The sequence below is a fragment of the Pristiophorus japonicus genome, chromosome 3 (genome assembly GCF_044704955.1).
Source record: "Pristiophorus japonicus isolate sPriJap1 chromosome 3, sPriJap1.hap1, whole genome shotgun sequence".
In the NCBI taxonomy this organism is placed as follows: Eukaryota; Metazoa; Chordata; class Chondrichthyes; family Pristiophoridae; genus Pristiophorus; species Pristiophorus japonicus.
Genome location: NC_091979.1, coordinates 240,390,083 through 240,412,021, shown reverse-complemented (window position 1 = coordinate 240,412,021; position 21,939 = coordinate 240,390,083). Strand labels below are relative to the sequence as shown.

The window sequence follows — 21,939 nt, the reverse complement described above, 5'->3', positions numbered from 1 at the left end:
GCAGCCTTATCTGATTCGACCAGACCCATCGGTCACACTTTTCCTATCCGTTCCATGTCTCCTGGAGCTAATAAATTAACTATACAGGTTTATGCTGTGAAATATAAAGGCATTCTGATTCACCCATGGAGGGTATTGCATCAAACCTGACACAAAATGAAAATACTGTGGATGCTGGAAATCTGAAATAAAAACAGAAAATGCTGGACCTACTCAGCAGGTCAGGCAGCATCTGTGGAGAGAGAAACCAGAGTTAACGTTTCAGGATTTGACGAAGGGTTATCGACCTGAAACATTAACTCTGTTTCTCTCTTCACAGATGCTGCTTGACCTGCTGAGTATGTCCAGCATTTTCTGTTTTTACATCCGACCTGATGCTGGTATCACCCTATCTCAACGCTCACTCATGTCCAGCAGGGGCACTGGCTGCCATTCAGCAGCAGAGGGGGCTTGATTCACTGTCCAAAACATTTCTCCTCCCTGGACCAGGAATTGCACCACCCATCTTGCATCTCCATAGCACTCGTCTTGTGCGGAAAGACATCTCGGCCCACAGAAGGCAGAAAGAATAAGCTGGAGGGTTGGATTGGGCGGAAGGGAGCGAGATGAGAGAAGTGCTTTGAAAGGAGTTGTCGAGATTGAAGAGATCCTGAGTGTAGCTGTCGAGGCCTCTTGTATCAACCCCGGTAGATGATCAGCCATGATCTCATTTAATGGCACAGCAGGTTCGCGGGGCCGAATGGCCTGCTCCTAATTCTTATGTTCTTAACAGCTGTCAGCTGGAGCAGCAGTTTAACTCGGCATAGACTGGGAGAGTGTATGCACCAGGGGGTCCCCTTTCTCCATTCCACCAACGTGGGGGTTAGTGCCTTTCACGACCTCAGGACGCCACTTGGACGCGACGTTAAACCCAAGTGTGCCCCCTCAAGTGGGCGTAAAAGATCCCATAGCCACTATTCGAAGAGGAGAAGGGGAGTTCTCCCCAGTGTTCTGGCCAGTATTTATCCCTCAACCAACATAATTAAAACAGCTAATCTGGTCATCATCACATTGCTGTTTGTGAGAGTTTGCTATCTGCAAATTGGCTGCCGCGTTTCCCACATTACAACAGTGACTCCACTTTAAAATAAAAAAGTACTTAATTGCCTGTAAAGTGCTTTGGGACGTCCGGTGGTCTTGACAGATTCTATATAAATGTAAGTCTTTATTTCTTAGTACGTTCAGCCAATTTGTGCACAGCAAGCTCCACAAACAGTCATGTGATAATGACCAGATAATCTGTTTTAATGATGTTGGTTGAGGGATAAATATTGGCCAGGACACCGGGGATAACTCCCCTGCTCTTCTTCGAATAGTGGCTGTGAAATCTTTTATGTCCACCTGAGAGGGCAGACGGGGCCTCGGTTTAACGTCTCATCCAAAGGATGGCACCTCCGACAATGCAGCATTCCCTCAGTACTGCACTGGAGTGTCAGCCGAGATTATGTGCTCGAGTCTCGAGAGTGGGACTTGAACCCATGACCTTCAAGGCGAGTGCTACCACTGAGCCAAGGTTGACACTTATAATCTTTTAAAAACATAATTGGGGGGAAAAAAAATCCAGTGTGCGTTATTTTTTTTAACTTGGAATTGAACAGGGTATAAAATAAACTGAGCTTTTTTATCTTTAAGGTCTATAATATATCTGAATTGTGTACACTAGGGCATGTTACAGCTTTACTGCCCTCTTGTGGTCATATTTAATATGGACACTAGCTGTGCAAATAGTTCAAATATTCTTAACAAAAAGCAGTGATTTACAGCAGTGATTACACTTCAAAAGTACTTCATTGGCTGTAAAGCGTTTTGGGAGGTCCCGAAGTTGGAAAAGGTGCTATGTAAATGCAAGTCTTCCTTTCTTTCTAATTCAGCAGAGACCATGAGTCGAATCTGGTCAGTACAGATCGGTTACTCATTGTCGTCAACTTGTACTATTATTTGGTTATTCTTCCTGGATATTTTTTTTGTCTCGTGCACTGAGAATGTTGTGGTTTACCAGAAGAAATTTGACAGCAATGAAGGAAGCAAATCAGAAGTAACCAAAGAATATTGCGTACCTATCACCTACGTTTATACAGTCTTTATCGCAGTGCAATGTGTCGAGACACTTCTCAGAGGAGAAACGGATGTTGGGCAGTAATGGCAAGGGGCGGCCAAAAGCACGGTTGAAAAGATGCTTTCTCACGAGGTTTTAAAGGAAACATAGGGGTGCAAGGTTGTTTAGGGATGGAGTTCCAGAGAGTAGGAACAAGGGTGTCCTTGTTCACAAATCACTGAAAGTTAACATGCAGCTACAGCAAGCAGTGGGACCAGCGGCCAGAGGGAGGCCAAGACGTCATCGGAGTCGGATGTGGAGAGAGAGGGTAGAGCTGAAGCGCTGTCGGAGCCGGGTGCGAGGGCGGAGAGAGAGGGTAGGGCCCAAACCCGTGGTCGGAGCTGATCGGAGGTTCACCGGACACCGCCGAGGATCGAGAGGAGCAGCTGAGTCGGCCACATCCAGTGGGGGAGCGAAAGTCTTGGCAGCAGGAAGGTCGATCTGGGTGGTAAATCTGGCACTCACAGATGGAGGTAAGGTGCAGGCATGGTTGGGGGATGGGCAGTGGGCTCAGGTATCTGCCCCTGCAGCACGGATTTGAGCAGAACATACACGCCGGCTGCTGCACGACCTCAGATGACTCAGAGTCCGCCATCAATCGTTAATGCGAGGCAGTTAACACCTTATTGGCGCTGTGAAGGTGATCATCGGGCTTATCAATGTCGCTTCAAGCACTATACGTGCAACGGCTGCAGATCAGTGGGACACCTCCAGTGAATATGCAGGCGAACTGCAAACCACCACGTTGCAGAGGAAGATCAATCCATGGTGGATCAGGCTGAACTAGAGACTCGAACCGAGGAGGCAGAAGTGTACGGGGTACACACCTTCACCACCGAAATGTCCACCGATTATGTTAAAAGTTGAACTGAACGGAATTCCAGTATCCATGGAACTGGACACAGGTGCGAGTCAGTCCATAATGAGCAAAAAGGCCTTCGACAGGCTGTGGTGCAACAAGGCACACAGGCCCAAGCTCAGCCCCATTCACACCAAACTAAGAACTTACACCAAAGAGCTGATCCCTGTAATTGGCAGCGCAGAAGTAAAAGTCTCCTATGATGGAGCAGTGCATGAACTCCCACCATAGATCGTGCCAGGGGATGGCACCACACTGTTCAGCAGAAGCTGGCTGGGAAAAATCCACTGGAACTGGGACGACATCCGAGCGCTTTCGTCCTTCGACGATGCTTCATGTGCCCAGGTTTTGAGCAGATTCCCATTGTTGTTTGAGCCAGGCATTGGAAGTTTCTCAGGGGCGAAGGTGCAGATCCACTTGGTTCCTGGTACACGACCCATCCATCACAAGGCACGGGCGGTACCGTATATGATGTGAGAGAAAGTGGAAATTGAGCTGGACAGGCTGCAGCGAGAAGGCATCATCGCGCTGGTGGAATTCAACGAGTGGGCCAGTCCGATTGTCCCGGTACTCAAAGGTGACGGCACGGTCAGAATTTGTAGGGTCTATTAACCGTTTTTTGCTACAGGACCAGTACCCGCTACCCAAGGCAGACGACCTATTTGCGACCCTGGCTGGAGGAAAGACATTCACCAAGTTGGACCTGACCTCGGCCTACATGACGCAGGAGCTGGCGGAATCTTCAAAAGACCTCACTTGCATCAACACGCACAAAGGTCTGTTCATCTATAACAGATGCCCATTTAGGATTCGTTCGTCCGCGGCAATTTTCCAACAGAACATGGAGAGCCTGCTAAAATCGGTTCCTCGCACCTGGTTTTCCAGGACGACATACTGGTCACAGGTCGGGACACCATCGAACACTTGAAGAATCTGGAAGAGGTTCTAAGTCGGCTGGATCGCGTGGGACTCAGGTTGAAACGCTCGAAGTGTGTTTTCCTGGCGCCAGAGGTCGAGTTCTTGGGAAGAAGAATCGCAGCAGACGGCATCAGACCCACCGACGCCAAGACGGAGGCCATCAAGAACGCGCCGAGACCACAGAACATGACGGAGCTGCGGTCGTTCCTGGGACTCCTCAACTATTTTGATAATTTCCTACCCGGGTTAAGCACCTTGCTAAAACCCCTACATGTGCTACTGCGCAAGGGAGACGACTGGGTAGGGGGAATTCACAAGAGGCTGCCTTTGAGAAAGCCAGAAATCTGTTATGTTCAAACAAACTGCTTGTTCTGTATAATCCATGTAAACGATTAGTGCTAGCTTGCGATGCGTCGTCGTACCGGGTCAGGTGTGTGTTACAACAGGCTAACGAATCATGGATTTTGCAACCGGTCGCTTATGCGTCCAAGAGTTTGTCCAAGGCCGAAAGAGCCTACAGCATGATTGAATGAGCAGCTCTGGCATGCGTTCACAGGGTGAAAAAAATGCACCAGTATTTGTTTGGTCTCAAGTTTGAGCTAGAAACTGACCATACGCCGTTCATATTGCTATTCCCAGAGAGCAAAGGGATTAACACCAATGCCTCTGCCCGCATTGAAAGATGGGCGCTCACGCTGGCGGCATACAACTATATAATCCACCACAGACCCGGCACAGAGAACTATGCTGATGCTCTCATTTGGCTACCATTGCCCACCACCGGGGTGGAAATGGCACAGCCTGCAGACTTGCTCATGGTGATGGATGCATTCGAAAACGAAAAGTCACCCGTTATGGCCTGTCAGATCAGGACCTGGACCAGCCAGGATCCTTTACTGTCCCTGGTAAAAAAAAAACTGTGTCCTCCATGGAAGCTGGTCCAGTGTCCCAGCGGAGATGCAGGAAGAGATTAAGCCGTTCCACAGGCGCAAAGACGAAATATCCTTACAGGCGGACTGTCTTTTGTGGGGTAATCGCATCTTGCCCAAGAAAGGCAGAGAAACATTCATACGCGAACTGCACAGCACCCACCCAGGCATAGTAATGATGAAAGCCATAGCCAGATCCCATGTGTGGTGGCCCGGCATCAACTCAGATTTAGAGTCATGTGTGCGCCAGTGCAACACTTGCTCTCAACTGAGCAATGCACCCAGAGAGGCACCGCTAAGTTTGTGGTCGTGGCCACTCCAAACCATGGTCTAGGATCCACATTAACTTTGCAGGCCCATTTCTAGGCAAAATGTTCTTGGTTGTTGTGGATGCTTATTCAAAATGGATTGAATGTGTAATAATGTCTGTAAGCACGTCCACCGCCACCATCGAAAGTCTACGAGCCATGTTTGCCACACAAGGCCTGCCTGATGTCCTTGTCAACAACAATCGGTCGTGTTTCACCAGTGCTGAATTCAAGAAATTCATGACCCGCAATGGGATCAAGGACGTCACATCTGCCCCATTCAAGCCCACATCCAACGGCCAGGCAGAACAGGCGGTTCAAACCATCAAGCAAAGCTTGAAACGTGTGTTGGAAGGCTCCCTGCAGACCCGGCTGTCCTGAGTCCTGCTCAGCTACCGCACCAGACCCCACTCACTCACCGGGGTTCCCCCAGCCAAGCTGCTCATGAAAAGGACGCTCAAAACAAGGCTCTCTCTTGTCCACCCTGATCTCCATGATCACGTGGAGGGCAGGCGGCATCAACAAAGCATGTACTATGATCATGCAAACTTGTCACGTGATATTGAGGTCAACGACCTTGTGTTTGTACTCAATTATGAATATGGTCCCAAATGGCTTGCTGGCACGGTCATAGCCAAAGAAGGGAATAGGGTGTTTCAGGTCAAATTGACCAATGCTCTAACGTGCAGAAAGCATTTGGACCAAACCAAATTGGGGTTCACTAACAGCTACGAGCAACCCGAAGAGGACACCACCAACTTCGACCCTCCAACATACACACAAGTGGCAACCGACATCACGATTGACCACGGAGCCGAACTCACCATCTCCAGCAGTTCGGCAAGGTCAGCAGCCCAGTGAAGAACCAACCAACTCACTCACACCTGCATTTGGACCGAGACAATCAACAAGAGAGCGAAAAGTCCCAGATCATCTTACCCTGTAAATAAGTGTACTATTGACTTTACAAGGGAGGGAGCACTGTATATAAGCAGGTCTCCCATGCTGTACCAGCACTCTGGAGTTCAATTAAAGGAGCTAAGGTCACACTTACTCATTGCATACAGTACTCAGTTTCAGCCTTTATTATGAGCATAATAAAGGTCCTCTACCAACCTGCCCCCACCACACAGCACTGCTCCCTGATTATCAAAATACACAACAAGACCTTGGACAACGTGGGCCATTTTCCATACCTCGGGAGCCTACTGTCAGCAAGAGCAGACATTGATGACGAGATCCAACGCCGCCTTCAGTGCGCCAGGGCAGCCTTCAGTCGCCTGAGGAAGAGAGTATTTGAAGATCAGGACCTCAAATCCAGCACCACATTCATGGTCTACAGGGCAGTAGTGATACCTGCCCTCCGATATGGTTCAGAGACGTAGACTATATACAGCAGGCACCTCAAAATGCTGGAGAAGTACCACCAACGCTGCCTCTGCAAGATCCTGCAAATCCATTGGCAGGGCAGACGCACCAGCTCAAGTCCACATTCCCAGCATCGAAGCAATGACCATGCTCCATCAGCTCCGTTGGGCGGGCCACATCGTCCGCATGCCCGACACGATACTCCCAAAGCAAGCGCTCTACGCAGAGCTTCGATATGGCAAGCGAGTCCCGGGTGGGAAAGGAAACGCTTTAAGGACACCCTCAAAGCCTCCTTGACAAAGTGCAGCATCCCCACCGACTACTGGGAATCCCTGGCCCACGACCATACAAAGTGGAGGAAGAGCATCCGGGAGGGCGCGGAGCACCTCGACTCCCATCGCCGAGAACAAGCAGAAACCAAGCGTAGACAGCGGAAGGAGAGTGCGTCAAACCAGACACCCCGACCACCCTTTCCTCCAACCACTGTCTGCCCCACCTGTGACAGAGACTGTAATTCCCGTATTGGACTGTACAGTCACCTGAGAACTCACTTTTAGAGTGGAAGCAAGTCTTCCTCGACTCCGAGGGACTGCCTATGATGATGATGATGATGACAGCAAGCAATTAAGAAAGCAAATGATATGCTGGCCTTTATTACAAGAGGATTTGAGTATAAGAGATAAAGACGTCTTACTGCAATTATATAGGACCCTGGTGAGACCGCACCTCGAGTGTTTGTACAGTTTTGGTCTAGTTACCTAAGGAAGGATATACTTGCCATTGAGGGAGTGCAACGAAGGTTCACCAGACTGATTACTGAGATGGAAGGGAATTGTCCTATGAGGAGAAATTGAGTAGACTCGGCCTATATTCTCTAGAGTTTAGAAGAATGAGAGGTGATCTCATTGAAACATGCAGAATTCTGACAGGGCTTGACAGGGTAGATGCAGGGAGGATGTTTCCTCTGGCTGGGGAGTCTAGAACCAGGGGTCACAGTCTCAGAATAAGGGGTCGGCCATTTAGGAGTGAGATGAGGAGAGACTTCTTCACTCAGAGAGTGGTGAATCTTTGGAATTCTCTGCCCCTGTGGAGGCTCAGTTTGGAGTATATTCAAGTCAGAGATCGCTAGATTTTTGGATATTAAGGGAACCAAGGGATATGGGGATAGTGCAGGAAAATGGAGTTGAGATAAAAGATCAGCCAATGATCTCATTGAATGGCGGAGCAGGCTTGAGGGGCCGAATGGCCTACTCCTGCTCCGAATTCTTATGTCCTTATTAAGGTGGGCTGGAGGCTGTACCAGTGATTGTGAAGCAGCGGGGCGAGGGCATGGAGGGAAGTGGCATGGGGTAACACCAGCAAAGTGCGTCATGTTGCCGGCAGAGGTACGATGGGCCGAATGGCTTCCTTCTGTGCTGTATCATTCTATGAATCTGTGAAGCAGACATTAAACATCACGTAGAAGTGAGTGCGTGCTTGACTTCCAAGATGTTTGATTGAGGTCTCGCACGTCGTCGCATGATTGGATGAATATTTTAATGGCTTTTGTTGCATTGTTTTTCCAGGCATCTCGACGCTGGCCTCCTCCCCAGACAAAGCCACGGACTATCTCCATCCTCTCCTGAGCTTCGCCACTGCTCACATTCCTGTCGCCAAGCACAAAGAGACGCCACTATACATCCTCTGCACTGCTGGCATGAGGCTTCTGCCAGAAAGGTATTGGATCCGGGGGAATTTCACTGCACTTCTCAGTGAACTAAATTAAATTACTGACCATGTTTAAAAATGCTTCAACAATGTGCTATACCAACAACAAGACCGTTGATAGTCGCATTTGCATTTTAAAATAATGACATTTCCCTCAGCCCCCTGGAGTTGACTCTTGTTAGGATGGGGGTTCCACAGGCACAACCTTCTTCCAGTGTCCAAGGATACATGAGAACATAAGAACATAAGAAATAGGAGCAGGAGTAGGCCATATGGCCCCTCGAGCCTGCTCCGCCATTTAATACGATCATGGCTGATCCGATCATGGACTCGGGTCCACTTCCCTGCCCGCTCCCCATATCCCCTTATCGTTTAAAAAACTGTCTATTTCTGTCTTAAATTTATTCAATGTCCCAGTTTCCACAGCTCTCTGAGGCAGCGAATTCCACAGATTTACATTAGCTGAGGCATAGAAGAGAAGAGCAGGGAGGTTATGCTTGAACTGTATAAAATACTAGTTTGGCCACAGCTTGAGTTCTGTGTGCTGTTCTGGTCACCGCTTTACAGGAAAGATGTGATTGCACTAGAGAGGGTACAGAGGAGATTTACGAGGATGTTGCCTACACTGGAGAATTTTAGCTATGTGGAAAGATTGGATAGGCTGGGTTTGTTTCCTTTGGAACAGAGGAAGCTGAGTGGAGACCTTATTGAGGTGTATAAAATTATGAGGGGCCTAGATAGTGTGGATAGGAAGGACCTTTTTTCTCTTGGCAGAGGAGTCAACAATCAGGGGGCATAGATTAAAGTAATTGGTAGGAGGTATGGAGGGGATTTGAGGGGACATTTCTTCACCCAGAGGGTGGTGGGGGTCTGGAACTCACTGCCTGAAAGAGACAGAAACCCCCACCACATTTGGACATGCACTTCAAGTGCTATAACCTACAAGGCTACAGACCAAGAGCTGGAAAGTGGGATTTGGCCAGCGTGGACATGATGGGCTGAAATGGCCTCCTTCCGTGCTGTAAATTTCCAGGATTCTATGAGAAGAAATCATAATTTCTATGATTCTATCCTGCCAAAGTGCAGCTCACCGTTCAGTCACATTGCAGCGAGTGTCAGCAGGATGTTTAATTTCGCGGGTAAGTCCAATCCCGCCTTCTCCACACGCACATCCACTTTTCAGTATTGGCCTCTGTACAGCAATCAGGAGCAGGGATTTTTCCTCCTCCTAGTTCGGGGCACTGAATAATTCTGATGTCCCACTGCTGCCATCATGGACGAGATATAGTGAACTCCCCATAATTCTTTTGCATAGACCAGGGACTGAACCAGGGAGCAAATTTTCCAACTGGGCAGCTCACAGTTCAATCTTAAAGAGGAAGAAAAGTCCAGGGGTGTAGCTTTTTCATTGAAATATTTCCCTTTATTGTAGAAGAGACTAAACGGTTTTACCATGGATTTATTTGGCATTTTTGTTTCAAATGTCAATTTTAATCAATTAATTAGAAAGGCAAATGGCATGTTGGCCTTTATTGCCAGAGAATTGGAGTACAAGAGTAAGGAAGTTTTGCTACAATTGTATAGGGCTTTGGTGAGACCACACCAGGAGTACTGTGCACAGTTTCAGTCTCCTTATCTGAGGAAGGATATGCTTGCCTTAAAGGTGGTGCAACAAAGGTTTTCTACATTGATTCCTGGAATGAGAGGGTTGTCCTGTGAGGAGAGATTGAATAGATTGGGGCGATACTCTCTGGAGTTTAGAAGAATGAGAGGTGATCTCATTGAAACATACAAGATTCTGAGGGGGATTGACAGGGTAGATGCTGAGAGGTTGTTTCCCTCTGGCTGGAGAGTCTAGAACTAGGGGGCACAGTCTCAGGATAAGGGGTTGGTCTTTGAAGACTGAGATGAAGAGAAATTTCTTCACTCAGAGGGTTGTGAATCGTTGGAATTCTCTGCCCCAGAGGACCGTGGATGCTGAGTCATTGAGTATATTCAAGGCTGAGATCTTTTTGGACTCCAGAGGAATCAAGGGATATGGAGATCGGGCGGGAAAGTGGAATTGAGGTCGAAGATCAGCCATGATATTGAATGGCGGAGCAGGCTCAAGGAGCCAACTGGCCTACTCCTGCTCCTATTTCTTATGTTCTTAAGTAATCGCTGATTTACAGATCCTTTAAGTTGGATCCCTGTTGAACTGCTTTGTTGATTTCGGTTGTGGGGAGTGTCCCTGGAGCAACTCCATTCCAAATGCAGAGTGTAATGTGTGCACCTGTGAATATGTTCACAGGTGTGTAGAGCTGTTGAGGGTGCCATCAGCCGGTCCAGGCAGTGGGCGGTCGAGGGGGTCGTTCAGCCTGACTGCCTGCCACTCTTCCGTGCCTACATCCGGGCCAGGGTGTCCTTAGAGATGGAGCACGCGGTGTCCACCGGTACGCTTGCGGCCTTCCGCGAGAGGTGGGCGCCGGAGGAACTGGAGTGCATTGTCACCCCCGGTAACCAAATTTTAATTTGATTTTATATGTTTTAAAGTTTAATTTGTTTTAATTGCCGGGTTTTTAGTGTCCCCCTCCCCTTTTATAGGGGGCACTTGTAAATTATGGTTTTAGAGCCCAAGAAAACCTGACAAAAATACAAAAAAAACCAACAAAAAAAAGGGCTTTGGGAAATGTTTGGAGTGCCCCCAGATCGGGGGGTACGATTTAATGGTTAAGATTTAATGTTTATTGTTTACTCCAAAATAGTTGTTGAGCTGTTGAGTTGGGGGTGGCTTAGCCAGTCACGTGATGTTCACAAAGCTCAATAAAACTCCAGCCAGTTAGGTTCGGGGGATCCACAATGAGGCAGGTGGTTGTGAGCCTTTTGCGAATAAACCAACTAGTTCTTCATAGCCTTGTGCTGCTCTGAATTCCTAAGCAAAGAACCCATGAAGCAAAATACATTACATAGGGTGACTGCAGACTGGCCTGAGGACCACATTGGAACCAGCTGTAGTGGGGGAGCGCACTACAGGCTGAGAAAGCATACTTGAGCAAAAACAAAACACTCCCCCACCCTCCTTCCCCCAAACCTTGCTTCCCGTTTAAATAAAAACCCTTTCCTCTGCTGTGCTGTCCTCTAGATATATACTTAGGATCAGCAGTTCAGGTGTTTTTGGTGCCAGCTGTCTTGCAATCTTCAAATGCGGAATGAAATCGCAACATATAGTTAAGAACATAACATAGGCTCTAAAAATCCATGGTATGGCGTTCACGACGCAAGTGCTAAGCTGCACCTGCTGGGGACCTCTGTGGAAGATTTTTCATCGTCAAGGGGTGATTTTTCACTTTGCCTACCAATAATGGGTATGTGCGCCACTAGGGGCACATCTGGAGCCAGAATGTCCAGCTGAAGAGTGCCTGGTCAAGAGGGGGTGCTGGTTGCTCTTCTACCTCACCCCAAACCCCCCCACCCCCCCCGGCTTTTAAAATGTTGTGAAGAATTGGCCCGTTAAATCTTTGGGGGGCTGGGTCTCAATCGTAGCCTGGTCCCCCAGTTGGTCACCGCATCCGCCATTTGTCAGCGAGTTATCTCTGATCTGATCCAGTGTACGTCCAATGATCCAACAGCAAGTCCCACAAAGGTCTGGGAAAGTGGAGTCCCCTGCCATGGGGAGTTACCACCCCCAATCGGAATCCCCGACTTCAGGCCAGGACTCAATGTATCCAGGGGACTGTTGCTAATGTTACAGTGGGAGTATGCCAGAAGAGCTGTGGTTGTTCAGGGCCATAAACTCTTACTCCTTAAAGTAAAATAATGTAGGAGGGAAAATCTGATCTGAATTCAAATGTATTGCATCTCTCCAGCCAACAGGAGGCCATTCTTAAGGACCTTTACACAGATGTGCCCGTCGAATATGACTTCCTGTTTTCTGAGTCCCATGCAGAGGTGATATCTGGTAAACAAGAAGGTGTGTATCATGGAGCATCCAATGAGCATTACAGCTTAAAATTGGCCCCACCTTGTCAGCAATATTACACATTTTATACTCCAATTCCCCACCACCGTCACCCAAACAAAAAAGCAGCGACTTATTGCTAGTGCTGGGGAATTGAATTCTTTACTGGTTCAAAGTCAACTGGAAGCCAGTGACCTAGCATGTAGGATGGTTCTCATTGGGCAAGCAGCATGTTGGGTGGTTCTCATTGGGCAAGCAGCATGTTGGGTGGTTCTCATTGGACCAGCAGAACAGTGTGGCCCATTAAGTCTGTGTCACTATTTTTCTCCATTTGGCATTTAGTCCAATCATTGGGCAAGCAGCAAAATGCTTACCAATGCTCTGTACAGTGTTAGCCAGTTAAACTCAAGCCGTGCCCCTCAGTCTTGGTTCTCGTTAACCTGCCCTGAGTTTCTTTGACCTTGGGCAAGTGGGGATGTTTCTCTGCAGAGAGAGAGAGTGTGCACTCCACATTGGAGAAATAGAAGCTACTTCTGTAGATTTCTGGGTTAGGAAATTTAAACAGGGCGATGGATTTCTAGCCATATCAGACACCAGTGCGACCAAAAACAAAAAAAACATCTATTTCAGGTGTCCAGTGTCAGGAATATAAATATAACACCAAAAAAAACCTGGCAATGCTGGAAATCTAAAACAATAAAAGAAAATGCTGGAAATACGAAGCATACAAGTCAGCATCAATAGGGAGAAGTTCTGAAAATATTAGCAGGTCTGTTTTTCTCTGTAATTACTGACTCACCTGTGTATTTCCAGAATTTGGTGTTTCTGATTCAGTCGCACAAAGGGTAGTGGAAATTTGAAATTCTCTTTCCTCCCTCCTGCCCCCCCCCACCCCCAAAAAAAGCTATTGAGGCTGAGCTCAATTGAACATTTAGAACTGAGACTGATTGATTGATTTTTGGTAGGTCGGAGTATTGAGGGTTACAGAACTAAGGCGGTTCGACAGAATAAAGATACAGATCAGCAGTGATCTGATTGAATGATGGAGCAGGCTCGAGGGGCTGAATGACCTGCTCCTGTTGGTAAGAACATAAAAAATAAGAACGGGAGTAGGCCATATGGCCCCTCGAGCCTGCTCCGCCATTCAATAAGATCATGGACTCAGCTCCACTTCCCCGCCTGCTCCCCATAACCCCTTATCCCCTTATCGCTCAAGAAACTGTCTATTTCTGTCTTAAATTCTGTCAATGTCCCAGTTTCCACAGCTCTCCGAGGCAGCAAATTCCACAGATTTACAACCCTCTGAGAGAAGAAATTCCACCTCATCTCTGTTTTAAATAGGCGGCCCCTTATTCTAAGATCATGCCCTCTAGCTCTAGTCTCCCCCATCAGTGGAAACATCCTCTCTGCATCCACATTGTCAAGCCCCCTCATAATCTTATACGTTTCGATAAGACCACCTCTCAGTCTTCTGAACTCCAATGAGTAGAGACCCAACCCATACTCAACCTTTCCTCGTAAGTCAACCCCCTCATCCCCGGAATCAACCGAGTGAACCTTCTCTGAACTGCCTCCAAAGCAAGTATATCCTTTCGTAAATATGGAAACCAAAACTGAGCGCAGTATTCCAGGTGTGGCCTCACCAATACCTTGCATAGCTGTAGCAAGACTTCCCTGCTTTTATACTCCATCCCCTTTGCAATAAAGGCCAAGATACCATTGGCCTTCCTGATCACTTGCTGTATCTGCACATTATCCTTTTGTGTTTCATGCTCAAGTACCCCCAGGTCCCACTGTACTGCGGCACTTTGCAATCTTTCTCCATTTAAATAATAACTTGCTCTTTGATTTTTTTCTGCCAAAGTGCATGACCTCACACTTTCCAACATTATACTCCATTTGCCAAATTTTTGCCCACTCACTTAGCCTGTCTATGTCCTTTTGCAGATTTTTTGTGTCCTCACACATTGCTTTTCCTCCCATCTTTGTATCGTCAGCAAACTTGGCTACATTCCACTCAGTCCCTTCTTCCAAGTCGTTAATATAGATTGTGAATAGTTGGGGTCCCAGCACTGATCCCTGCGGCATCCCATTAGTTACTGGTTGCCAACCAGAGAATGAACCATTTATCCCGACTCTCTGTTTTCTGTTAGTTAGCCAATCCTCTATCCATGCTAATATATTACCCCCAACCCCGTGAACTTTTATCTTGTGCAGTAACCTTTTATGTGGCACCTTGTCAAATACACCACATCCACTGGTTCCCCTTTATCCACCCTGTTCGTTACATCCTCAAAGAACTCCAGCAAATTTGTCAAACATGACTTCCCCTTCATAAATCCATGCTGATTCTGCCGGACCGAATTTTGCTTTTCCAAATGTCTTGCTACTGCTTCTTTAATAATGGACTCCAACATTTTCCCAACCACAGATGTTAGGCTAACTGGTCTACAGCTTCCTGCTTTTTGTTTGCCTCCTTTTTTGAATAGGGGCTTTACATTTGTGGTTTTCCAATCTACTGGGACCGTCCCTTTTCCTAATCTGTCGTCATTCAGATAATATTCTGCCTTCGTGTTTTTGCCACCAAAGTGGATAATCTCACATTTATCTACATTATCCTGCATCTGCCATGTATTTTCCCACTCATCTAAACTGTCCAAGTCACCCTGCAGCCTCTTAGCATCCTCCTCACAGCTCACACTGCCACCCAGCTTAGTGTCATCTGCAAACTTGGACATATTACTCTCAATTCCTTTGTCTAAATCATTAATGTATATTGTAAATAGCTGGGGTCCCAGCACTGAACCTTACGGTACCCCACTAGTCACTGGCTGCCATTCTGAAAAGGACCCGTTTATTCCTACTCTTTGCTTCCTGTCTGCAAACCAGTTCTCTATCCACGTCAATACATTACCCACAATACCACGTGCTTTAATGTTGCACACTAATCTCTTGTGTGGGACCTTGTCAAAAGCCTTTTGAAAGTCCAAATACATCTCATCCACTGGTTCTCCCTTGTCCACTCTACTAGTTACATCCTCAAAAAATTCTAGAAGATTTGTCAAGCATGATTTCTATTTCATAAATCCATGCTGACTTGGACCGATCCTGTCACTGCTTTCCAAATACGCTGCTATTACATCTTTAATAATTGATTCCGACATACCGATGTCAGGCTAACCGATCTATAATTCCCTGTTTTCTCTCTCCATCCTTTTTTTAAAAAGTAGGGTTACATTAGCTACACTCCAATCCATAGAAACTGATCCAGAGTCTATGGACTGTTGTAAAATAACCACCAATGCATCCATTATTTCTAGGGCCACTTCCTTAAGTACTCTGGGATGCAGACTATCAGGCCCTGGGGATTTATCGGCCTTCAATCCCATCAATTTCCCTAACACAATTTCTTGACTAAGAAGGATTTCCTTCAGTTCCTCCTTCTCGCTAGACCCTCGGTCCCCTGGTATTTCCGGAAGGTTATTTGTGTCTTCCTTAGTGAAGACAGAACCAATGTATTTGTTCAGTTGGTCTGCCATTTCTTTGTTCCCCATTATAAATTCACCTGGTTCTTACTGCAAGGGACCTACAATTGTTTTCACTAATCTTTTTCTCTTCACATATCTATAGAAGCTTTTGCAGTCAGTTTTTATGTTCCCAGCAAGCTTCCTCTCATACTCTATTTTCCCCCTCCTAATTAAATCCTTTGTCCTCCTCTGCTGAATTCTAAATTTCTCCCAGTCCTCAGATTTGCTACTTTTTCTGGCCAATTTATATGGCTCTTCCTTGGATTTAACACTATCCCAAATTTCCCTTGTTAGCCACGGTTGAACTACCTTCCCCGTTTTATTTTTACGCCGGACAGGGATGTACAATTGTTGAAGTTCATCCATGTGATCTTTAAATGGCTGCCATTGTCTATCTACCGTCAACCCTTTAAGGATCATTCGCCAGTCTATCCTAGCCAATTCACGTCTCATACCTTTGAAATTACCTTTCTTTAAGTTCAGGACCTTAGTCTCTGAATTAACTGTGTCACTCTCCAACTTAGTGAAGAATTCTACCATATTATGGTCACTCTTCCCCAATGGGCCTCGCACAACAAGATTGCTAATTAATCCTCTCTCATTACACAACACCCAGTCTAGAATGGCCAGCTCTCTAGTTGGTTCCTCGACATATTGGTCTGGAAAACCATCCCTAATACACTCCAGGAAATCCTCCTCCATCGTATTGCTACCAGTTTGGTCAGCCCAATCTATATGTAGATTAAAGTCACCCATGATAACTGCTGTACCTTTATTGTACGCATCCCTAATTGCCTGTTTGATGCCATCCCCAACCTCACTGTTACTGTTTGGTGGTCTGTACCCAACTCCCACTAGCGTTTTAGAAACATAGAAACATAGAAAATAGGTGCAGGAGCAGGCCATTCAGCCCTTCTAGCCTGCAACGCCATTCAATGAGTTCATGGCTGAACATGACACTTCAGTACCCCCTTCCTGCTTTCTCGCCATACCCCTTGATCCCCCGAGTAGTAAGGACTTCATCTAACTCCCTTTTGAATATATTTAGTGAATTGGCCTCAACTACTTTCTGTGGTAGAGAATTCCACAGGTTCACCACTCTCTGGGTGAAGAAGTTTCTCCTCATCTCGGTCCTAAATGGCTTACCCCTTATCCTTAGACTGTGACCCCTGGTTCTGGACTTCCCCAACATTGGGAACATTCTTCCTGCATCTAACTTGTCTAAACCCGTCAGAATTTTAAACGTTTCTATGAGGTCCCCTCTCATTCTTCTGAACTCCAGTGAATACAAGCCCAGTTGATCCAGTCTTTCTTGATAGGTCAGTCCCACCATCCCGGGAATCAGTCTGGTGAATCTTCGCTGCACTCCCTCAATAGCAAGAATGTCCTTCCTCAAGTTAGGAGACCAAAACTGTACACAATACTCCAGGTGTGGCCTCACCAAGGCCCTGTACAACTGTAGCAACACCTCCCTGCCCCTGTACTCAAATCCCCTTGCTATGAAGGCCAACATGCCATTTGCTTTCTTAACCGCCTGCTGTACCTGCATGCCAACCTTCAATGACTGATGTACCATGACACCCAGGTCTCGTTGCACCTTCCCTTTTCCTAATCTGTCACCATTCAGATAATAGTCTGTCTCTCTGTTTTTACCACCAAAGTGGATAACCTCACACTTATCCACATTATACTTCATCTGCCATTCATTTGCCCACTCACCTAACCTATCCAAGTCACTCTGCAGCCTCATAGCATCCTCCTCGCAGCTCACACTGCCACCCAACTTAATGTCATCCGCAAATTTGGAGATACTACATTTAATCCCCTCGTCTAAATCATTAATGTACAATGTAAACAGCTGGGGCCCCAGCACAGAACCTTGCGGTACCCCACTAGTCACTGCCTGCCATTCTGAAAAGTACCCATTTACTCCTACTCTTTGCTTCCTGTCTGACAACCAGTTCTCAATCCACGTCAGCACACTACCCCCAATCCCATGTGCTTTAACTTTGCACATTAATCTCCTGTGTGGGACCTTGTCGAAAGCCTTCTGAAAGTCCAAATATACCACATCAACTGGTTCTCCTTTGTCCACTTTACTGGAAACATCCTCAAAAAATTCCAGAAGATTTGTCAAGCATGATTTCCCTTTCACAAATCCATGCTGACTTGGACCTATCATGTCACCATTTTCCAAATGCGCTGCTATGACATCCTTAATAATTGATTCCATCATTTTACCCACTACTGAGGTCAGGCTGACCAGTCTATAATTCCCTGTTTTCTCTCTCCCTCCTTTTTTAAAAAGTGGGGTTACATTGGCTACCTTCCACTCGATAGGAACTGATCCAGAGTCAATGGAATGTTGGAAAATGACTGTCAATGCATCCGCTATTTCCAAGGCCACCTCCTTAAGTACTCTGGGATGCAGTCCATCAGGCCCTGGGGATTTATCGGCCTTCAATCCCATCAATTTCCCCAACACAATTTCCCGACTAATAAAGATTTCCCTCAGTTCCTCCTCCTTATTAGACCCTCTGACCCCTTTTATATCCGGAAGGTTGTTTGTATCCTCCTTAGTGAATACCGAACCAAAGTACTTGTTCAATTGGTCTGCCATTTCTTTGTTCCCCGTTATGACTTCCCCTGATTCTGACTGCAGGGGACCTACGTTTGTCTTTACTAACCTTTTTCTCTTTACATACCGATAAAAACTTTTGCAATCCGCCTTAATGTTCCCTGCAAGCTTCTTCTCGTACTCCATTTTCCCTGCCCTAATCAAACCCTTTGTCTTCCTCTGCTGAGTTCTAAATTTCTCCCAGTCCCTGGGTTCGCTGCTATTTCTGGCCAATTTGTATGCCACTTCCTTGGCTTTAATACTATCCCTGATTTCCCTTGATAGCCACGGTTGAGCCACCTTCCCTTTTTTATTTTTACGCCAGACAGGAATGTACAATTGTTGTAATTCATCCATGCGGTCTCTAAATGTCTGCCATTGCCCATCCACAGTCAACCCCTTAAGTATCATTCGCCAATCTATCCTAGCCAATTCACGCCTCTTACCTTCAAAGTTACCCTTCTTTAAGTTCTGGACCATGGTCTCTGAATTAACTGTTTCATTCTCCATCCTAATGCAGAATTCCACCATATTATGGTCACTCTTCCCCAAGGGGCCTCGCACAATGAGATTGCTAATTAATCCTCTCTCATTACACAACACCCAGTCTAAGATGGCCTCCCCCCTAGTTGGTTCCTCGACATATTGGTCTAGAAAACCATCCGTTATGCACTCCAGGAAATCCTCCTCCACCGTATTGCTTCCAGTTTGGCTAGCCCAATCTATGTGCATATTAAAGTCACCCATTATAACTGCTGCACCTTTATTGCATGCACCCCTAATTTCCTGTTTGATGCCCTCTGCAACATCACTACTACTGTTTGGAGGTCTGTACACAACTCCCACTAACGTTTTTTGCCCTTTGGTGTTCTGCAGCTCTACCCATATAGATTCCACATCATCCAAGCTAATGTCTTTCCTAACTTTTGCATTAATCTCCTCTTTAACCAGCAATGCTACCCCACCTCCTTTTCCTTTTATTCTATCCTTCCTGAATGTTGAATACCCCTGGATGTTGAGTTCCCAGCCCTGATCATCCTGGAGCCACGTCTCCGTAATCCCAATCACATCATATTTGTTAACATCTATTTGCACAGTTAATTCATCCACTTTATTGCGGATACTCCTTGCATTAAGACACAAAGCCTTCAGGCTTGCTTTTTTAACACCCTTTGTCCTTTTAGAATTTCTGCCCTTTGGTGTTCCGCAGCTCTACCCATACAGATTGCACATCATCCAAGCTAATGTCCTTCCTTAGTATTGCGTCAATCTCCTTTTTAACCAGCAACGCTACCCCACCTCCTTTTCCTTTCTGTCTATCCTTCCTGAATATTGAATATTGAATTGACCTTTCACTTTCCAACATTATACTCCATCTGCCAAATTTTTGCCCACTCATTTAGCCTGTCTATGTCCTTTTGCAGCTTTTTTGTGTCCTCCTCACACATTGCTTTTCCTCCCATTTTTATATTGTCAGCAAACTTGGCTACGTTGCACTCAGTTCCTTCTTCCAAGTCGTTAATATAGATTGTAAATAGTTAGGGTCCCAACACTGATCCCTGTGGCACCCGACTCATTACTGATTGCCAACCAGAGAATGATCCATTTATCCCGACTCTCTGTTTTCTGTTTGTTAGCCAATCTTCTATCCATGCTAATATATTATCCCCAATCCCGTAAACCTTTATCTTGTGCAGTAATCTTTTGTGTGGCACCTTGTCAAATGCCTTCTGGAAGTCCAAATACACCACATCCACTGGTTCCCCTTTATCCAACCTGTTTGTTACATCCTCAAAGAACTCCAGCAAATTTGTCAAACATGACTTCCCCTTCATTAATCCATGCTGACTCTGCCTGACCAAATTTTGCTTTTCCAAATGTCCTGTTATTACTTCCTTAATAATGGACTCCAACATTTTCCCAACCACAGATGTTAGGCCAACTGGTCTATAATTTCCTGCTTTTATGTGCCTCTAACTTGCCCACCAGGTCTTGTCCACTTGCCATATGCCCATCAACCTCTACTCTTTCACCAGGTCCTTTCTAACAGTCTTTGGCCAGTGTGGATTATTGTGTACATCTGCCTCCATTGATTTCCCCATTAAAGCTAAATAGAGGGCGTTACATTTGCAGTTTTCCAATCTGCTGGGACCTCCCCAGAATCCAGGGAATTTTGGTAAATTACAACCAATGCATCCACAATCCCTGCCGTTACTTCTCTTAAGACCCTAGGATGCAAGCCATCAGGTCCAGGGGATTTATCTGCCTTTCCTGGACACTGACTTTAGTAACAGTGCCTGTGTTTTAATTAATTCATGGGATGTGGGCGTCGCTGGCAAGGCCAGCATTTATTGCCCATCCTTAATTGGTGAAGGTGGTGGTGAACAGCCACCTTGAACCGCTGCAGACCGTGTGGTGAAGTTACAGTATTGTCGGGTAGGGAGTTCCAGGATTTTTACCCAGTGACAATGAAGGAACGCCGATATATTTGCAAGTCAGGATGGTGTATGACTTTAAGGGAAACGTGGAGGTGGTGATGTTCCCACGCGTCTGCTGCCCTTGTCCTTCTAGGTGGTAGAGGTCGCGGGTTTGGAAGGTGCTGCCGAAGAAGCCTTGGCAAGTTGCTGCAGTGCATCTTGTACAAAGATACACACTGCCTAATCTGGGACTGCTTGATAAGTGCACTAAATTGCTCATCCTTAATTTTGCCATGGCTCATCCTTAATTTTGAATTTAATGCCTCCCCCACATAGAGATACTGCAATACTTTCATTGAGCACGCTGCAAATCAGAAAATTTGCACGGATCCTGCAGCTGGCCACGTAATCATTCAAATTTGACAATTTGAAATATTTGACATGGCACAATAGTAAAGGTCAGACGTGGCCAGGCTTGAAATTAAAGTCGGGCGCTTGATTTGTTTGTGACTTGTTAAATTGGTTCTCGTAAATTAACCAGCTTGCAGTTTTCTCTAGTTGAACTCATGTATGCTTTGTAATTAAAAATGCAAATGTATATGTATATATTTTTTTAAAGAGTACAGAAACACACAACACTGTCGTAGTGCGTGTGTCTGTTCGCAGATCTGTAGGTGAGACTCCTAACACTTGGAGTGTCTGTGGAACATGGGAAAGTGTTAGACCATGGCAAGCTTTGAATTTTTACTGTGCTTTATAAAAACTACAAATAACCCCGCCCCCTTCCCCTCTCACTTAAAGACAAAGAGGAACAGATGCACCATGCAGCAAAGTATCAAGTCATTGCAGACAAACCAGTCGCAAGTTTGACTCCTAGTCTGTGCAGACTTAGCTGATCGCAGTTGGGATGCTACAGTAAGCTGTTGAGCCTTCTGGTCCTTATTGATCATTGTTCCCGTGATTGCCCCGTAAAAATGCACATGTGGATGTCAGCGGAGGATGAGATTGGGCTCAGCTTACCCGCTTTGTGTCAGTGGGTAGCAGGCTCGCCTCTGGATCAGAAGGTCGCGAGTTCAAGTTCCACTCTGGGATCTTGAGTGGGGGCGCTGCACTGTCGGAGGTGCCGTCTTTCGGATGAGATGTTGAACCCGAGGTCATGTCTGCCCTCTCAGGTGGACGTAAAAGATTCCGTGGCACTGATTCAAAGACTAGAAAAAT

The 21,939-nt window shown here is 46.3% G+C and overlaps 1 protein-coding gene across 3 annotated transcripts in view; it reads left to right on the top strand.

Annotated features, from left to right (window-relative positions):
- The window catches only part of LOC139260191 (ectonucleoside triphosphate diphosphohydrolase 4-like), a 124,665-nt gene that overhangs the window by 62,792 nt on the left and 39,934 nt on the right, over positions 1-21,939 (top strand). For all 3 annotated transcript variants that reach the window (XM_070876464.1, XM_070876463.1, XM_070876465.1), the window contains 2 exons: positions 8,082-8,232; positions 12,069-12,172. In XM_070876464.1, coding sequence (XP_070732565.1) covers positions 8,082-8,232; positions 12,069-12,172 — 255 coding nt within the window. The remainder of the gene's footprint in view (positions 1-8,081; positions 8,233-12,068; positions 12,173-21,939) is intronic.